Source organism: Pelophylax lessonae (genome assembly GCF_965119305.1).
Source record: "Pelophylax lessonae genome assembly, chromosome: 1".
Classification (NCBI taxonomy): domain Eukaryota; kingdom Metazoa; phylum Chordata; class Amphibia; order Anura; family Ranidae; genus Pelophylax; species Pelophylax lessonae.
The window spans coordinates 477,602,607-477,608,606 of record NC_138768.1 but is presented as its reverse complement, the minus strand read 5'-3'; the positions used below and the strand labels follow the sequence as shown (position 1 = coordinate 477,608,606).

The following is a 6,000-nucleotide window of genomic DNA, read 5'->3' as shown; positions in this document are numbered from 1 at the left end:
ATCACTTATAAAAAAAAAAAGGAAAAAAGTATTTATAATGTTTTGGGTTTATTATTACCCAAAAAATGGAGGAGAATACATTTTGAATTTATGAAGAATGAATATTTATTTTTCAAAATTTTCTCTTGGTCTCAAAAAAAAAATGATAAAAATTTCTTATGGGTACAGTGTTGAAAGACTGAGTAATTGTCACTCAAAGTGTGATAGTGCTAAAAGCTGAAAATTGGCCTGGACTGAAAGGGGGTGAAAGTGTCTGGACTTGAAGTGGTTAAAGTACATTTCAACTTTTGCAGCCAAATTAGTTCATATTTTTCACATGTTCCCATACACATAGCATAATCTAAACAATATTTAGTAGCTTAAAAAATCCCACCTAGCTTTCCCCTTCCATGTAATGTTAAGGAGGGGAATGTGGAGTGATATATCATAATTAACCTTATTTTTTTCTGCTGACGTATCAAATTATCGAATGAAAACTAGATTTGCACATGGTCTGTCCTAGAAAGGGTTGGTACATTGCATAGTATTGCACTTTAAAAAAAATGGTTCCTCAGTCAGAGTGTCACTCATAATCTTAAGCCTCGTACACACGCACCGATTGTTGGCCGTGAATTTTCGGCCAACGTCCGATCGGCCGATTGTCGGCTTGTTAGTAAGAATTGGTTGTGTTCATGTCTCTTTTCCAGTGTGCATTTGAAGACTATAGAAGATTCAACAAAAATAATCTAAATGGCAGTGTAAGGAGTACGGATAACTAAATTATTACAGACACTTTGATAACAAAAACTGACTGTATTTGGTCTAAAACGTTACCCTAAATCATAACTTGTAATTTACAAGTTGTACATGTTTATATAAATAAAACAATAACATTGTCATAAAGGAATGAAAATAAATATTATACACAAAAACATACATGCAAATTAAATAATGCCTTTATAATACTGTATGCAACCAAAGTTGTAACACAATAAAACAACCATTTCAATGGCTTTCTGTCATCTAAATATGTAATAGTGGAGTGTCATCCATCAGCTCTCAAACCGTAGTAGCAGCAGAATCCATTTTCCTAAAATAAAACCAAATGTTAGAACTTGCATTTACAGTGCATTGGTGGATTGATTGTTCACCTTTTTGGAAGAGGGAGATTTTAATCCAAACACTAACCACATAAGCATACCAGTTTACAGGGCCATGCCAAGGGTGGATGCTGACCAGGGTGACCATTTTTGCCTCTGCCCACCCCATCCTGGCAAAAAACCCTCTTGTGCCTCCATTATTGCTGCCTGAGATGGCTGCTTCAATTGGCTTCATTGGCAGCATGGCCCTGCCAGTTTAGTACATTTTAGATGGATAGTATGATCCAGGAAGTACAGACTGATCACAACTCTGATGACCTTGACTTCATCTGTTTACTCCTGGAGGGTAGGTTGACATGGAGGTAACGGTATATTCATCTTAAAAGATCTGCATAGTAATTACTGAAAAACACAAAATCAAACCATCATATAGATTAACAAATATTTCAAGCATTTAATTAAAAAAGTATTTGTTTCTAAGGTTACATATATCAGTCCAAAGGGACAAATGGGAGCTGTGCATTTGCCTGAAACATAATTTGACTCTAGACCATAGCCAGATATAGGTTTTTACCCTTTGACCAAAAATAATTTTGTGCTTGTTCCACAACATAGGGAAACAGTTGTCTGAAATATTATTTATTAGCCTGGGAGCCAATAGCAGGCGAGCGCGCGCCGCTGGAGGCGCGCTCCCGCCCCGGCTCATATACGGACACCTCCCCGCGTGTGACCGGCGGACCCGATGTCCGCCGGTCACTCGCGATTGTCCGCTGTGAATGAAGAAAGGCAGGCGGCTAATGTAAACAAAGCAGCCTGTCACTCTTCCCTGTGTAAAAGCACAGATCTAACGGTCCTGCTATGTAGGACCGTTTATCTGTGCTGTTACACACACAGCCACATCCCTGCACAGTTAGAAACGCCCCTAGGGACACACTTAACCCCTCCTTCCCCAATAAAGTTAACCCCTTCCCTGCCAGTGTAATTTTTACAGTAACAGTGCATTTGTATAGCACTGATTACTGCAGTAATGTCACTGGTATTCCCAAAAGTGTAAAAAATGTCAGTCAAGGGTCCGATCTGTCCGCCGCAATGTCGCAGTCCTGCAAAAAAAATCGCAGATCGCTGCCACTACTCTCAAAAATCTTTCCCTTAGTTAGTAAATGCAATAACTTTTGCGCAAACCAATCAAAACACGCTTATTGTGATTTTTTTTACCAAACATATGTAGCAGAAAACAAATTGGCCAAAAATTAAAAAAATTTAGATTTTTAAATTTTTTTTGGGGAATTTCATATAAAAAAATGTGAAAAATATTGTTACTTTTGCAAAATTGTCGCTCTTTTTTTGTTTATAGCGCATGATCAAAAAATCGCACAGGTGATTTAGGAGGAGGGGAACCCTTGGGGAATCAAAAATGGAGAAGGATCTGGGAGTCTTGGTTGATGATAGATTAGGCAACAGCATGCAATGTCAAGCGGCAGCTGCCAAAGCCAGCAGAATATTGGCATGCATAAAGTAAGGGATGTATTCCAGAGATAAGACTATAATCCTTCCACTTTATAAAACTCTGGTCCGACCGCATCTGGAGTATTCTGTCCAGTTCTGGTCGCCAGTCCTCAGGAGGGATGTGTTGGAGCTGGAGAAAGTCCAGAGAAGGGCAACTAAACTAATTAGGGGATTGGAGGACCTTGACTATGAAGAGCGTCTACAATCGCTCGATTTATTCTCCCTGGAGAAGAGACGTCTGAGGGGGGACATGATAGCAATTTATAAATATCTTAATGGGGATCCCAGCTTAGAAAAAAAGCTGTTCAGTAGAAGGGATTGCATGAGGACTCGAGGGCATACAATGCGATTAGAGGAGAAGCGTTTTAACCTCAGGCAACGTGGGGGGTTCTTTACTGTTAGGGCTACAAGATTGTGGAATTCTCTACCACAAGAGGTGGTTTCTGCGGGTAGTATGGTGGCTTTCAAAAGACTCTTAGACTTACATCTCAAGGATCAGAACATTCAGGGGTATGTGAGATGATTACAGCCACACACACCTACACAGGTTGAACTGGATGGACTATTGTCTTTATTCAACCTCACCTACTATGTAACTATGTAACTATGATCAAATACCACCAAAAGAAAGCTCTATTTGTGGGAAAAAAAGGACGTCAAATTCGTTTAGGTACAGCGTTGCACGACTGCGCAATTGTCCGCTAAAGTCACGCAGTGCCGAATCGCAAAATACCCCCTGGTCAGAAAGGGGGTAAAACCTTCCGGGGCTTAAGTGGTTAATGGCATACCAGTTTTATTCAGTAGGTTAAGTTGGCCTACCCTTTGCAGCTATAACAGCTTCAACTCCTCTGGGAAGGTTGTCCACAAGGTTTAGGAGTGTGTCTATGGGAATGTTTGACTATTCTTCCAGAAGCACATTTGTGAGGTCAGGCACTGATGTGGGCGAGAATGCCTGACTCACAGTCTCCCCTCTAATTCATCCCAAAGGTGTTCTATCAGTTTGAGGTCAGGACTCTGTGCAGGCCAGTCAAATTCCTCCACCCCAAAACTCATCCCTGTCTTTATGAACCTTTCTTTGTGCACTGGTCCAAGTTATTTGGTAGAGGTGGGATTATGAGGTGGGGTTGTTTTTCAGGGGTTGGGCTTGGCCCCTTAGTCCCAGTGAAGGGAAATCTTAAGGCAGGCATGTCCAACCTGCGGCCCGGAACCGCAGGCAATGCGGCCCACTACCCCCTGACAACTTTTTTTTTGCTGGGGAGGAAGGAAGTCGGGTCGAGGGAACGGCCACAGCGGCTTCCAACTAATGGTAGGCAGAGGCTGCCTCGGAGGGGAGGGAGTGGGGGGAAGCATGTGTAGTGTTTCTGACTCCTACCACCAGGACCACTTCAAATCACTGAAGTAGTTATGGTGGTTAGAGTGTTCCTTTAATATCTCTCAGAAGAAGTAGACCTCTGTATACTGATTCCATTTAATTTGATCGTCCTCTAGTTGTGTTAAATTAGTGCGGGGGGTGGCGCGGCGGCGCGGGAAGGGCGCTGCAGCATTTTATTACTTATATACCTTAACTATAGTATATATTTTATATGCGGCCCGAGAAAATTTCTCTACACTCAATGTGGCGCAGAGAAGCCAAAAGGTTGGACACCCATGTCTTAAAGCGTCACCATACCAAGACATTTTGGACAATTTCATGCTCCCAACTTTGGGGGAACAGTTTGGCGATGTCCCCTTCCTGTTCCAACATGACTGCACACCAGTGCACAAAGCAAGGTCCATTAGGACATGGATGATTGAGTTCGGGATGGAGAAACTTGACTGGCCTTCACAGAGTCGTGACCTCAACCCAATAGAACACCTTTGGGATGAAAAAGAGTGCAGTCTGAGAGCCAGGCCTTCTAGTCCACATCAGTCCCTGACCTTACAAATGCGCTTTTGGAAGAATGATCAAGCATTACCATAGATACACTCCTCCTTGTCGACGTCGTCCCCAGAGGAGTTGAAGTTGTTACAGCTGTAAAGGGTGGGCCAACTCAATATTGAACCCTATAGACTAAGACTGGAATGCCAATAAAGTTAATGTGGGTGTAAAGGCAGGTGTTCCAATGCTTTTGGTAACATAGTGTGTGTATGTATGTGTATATATATATTATCTATATATATATATATTACACACACACTACCAAACAAAATAAATAGAATATTGACCATTGCATTAAGAGATGCTAATTATGCTGGGTACAGAATTTACAATTAACCACAAAATAAATTAACCATTTAATGGTTATACCAGGAACATGGCTGCAGCTATGATCCTGCTTTTGCTTTTTTCAGCAAATTATCGGCTTTTGTGTAAAGGTGAACTGGGTGGCTCTACAGCCGCCTGATCACTTTTACAAGCCTCCACCCTCCCTGCTTGCCACCATTCTCCGCCCTCCCATTGCACCTGGGAGCCTGGGACCACTGGGAATTTCCCAACTTCCAGTTTCAGAGGTGTCTTTCCCTGGCTGTTACAGCCAGATAAAAAAAACTGATAAAACAGATCTCTCTTTGATCAGCTGCCTTGGAAGGCAGAAGAGGGATAATATAATAATGATAGAAAAGAAAAAACAACAAAGGATAAGGACAGAAGGGAAGAAAGAGAAAGAGGTGCCATCATATCTACTTAGCAGGAGGAGGGTGGGGCACACCTGATCTGTGAGCCAAGAACAACATGGTGGAAGAAACGACCAAAGCAGAAATAAAAACAATAAATAATAAGATAATTTCTCCCCCCAGTACACAGCAGAAAGGAAAGTGCTGATCAATTACATTTTCTAATCTGTATAATAACTTAAAGCGTTTGTTACCCCAACACTTCATATTCCTGGTTTGTACCTGCCTTACCATGTACTTGTATGAGAAAGCATCCTGTTCTCAATACAATGCTTCCTTTATGTGAAATACCTGGTGTTCCTGCCAGCCCCTCTGCTTTACTATTAAAAACTGACCACACTAAGCAGGAGAGAGCACACCATGTTCAGTTCTGTAGCTATGCTGGGAACTCAGTGTACCATCCTCCAATGATCAGTCCTGACACACCCCACTGCACAGCCATTCACTGGGAAGTTCGGTGTGCTGCTGCTTCTCTTCCACCCAGCTCTTATGCAGCTGAGGAGAGGAAATGTGATAACTTATAAAAAAGGGAAAAAAGGTATTTATAATTTTTATATATCTATATACAAATGTTTTGCCATTCATTTACTTTTTAAACTGAAAAGGTTGTTTTACAAGGTGATCGTTTAACCACTTGCCGACCACCTCATGACTATTAACTGCGGCAGGTTACTGGCAAAGTGATATAGGGGTACGTCGCTCCCCACGAGCCTGTAGGGGGCGAGCGCGCACCGCCGGGGGCGCGCTCCCTCCCCCGCTCATT

The 6,000-nt window shown here is 42.1% G+C and overlaps 1 protein-coding gene across 1 annotated transcript in view; it reads right to left on the bottom strand.

Annotated features, from left to right (window-relative positions):
* Positions 1 to 952: 952 nt before the first annotated feature.
* Positions 953 to 6,000, bottom strand: part of PIP5K1C (phosphatidylinositol-4-phosphate 5-kinase type 1 gamma) — a 476,610-nt gene continuing 471,562 nt past the window's right edge. The window contains exon 19 of the mRNA XM_082248247.1: positions 953 to 1,481. Coding sequence (XP_082104373.1) covers positions 1,479 to 1,481 — 3 coding nt within the window. The 3' untranslated portion in view covers positions 953 to 1,478. The remainder of the gene's footprint in view (positions 1,482 to 6,000) is intronic.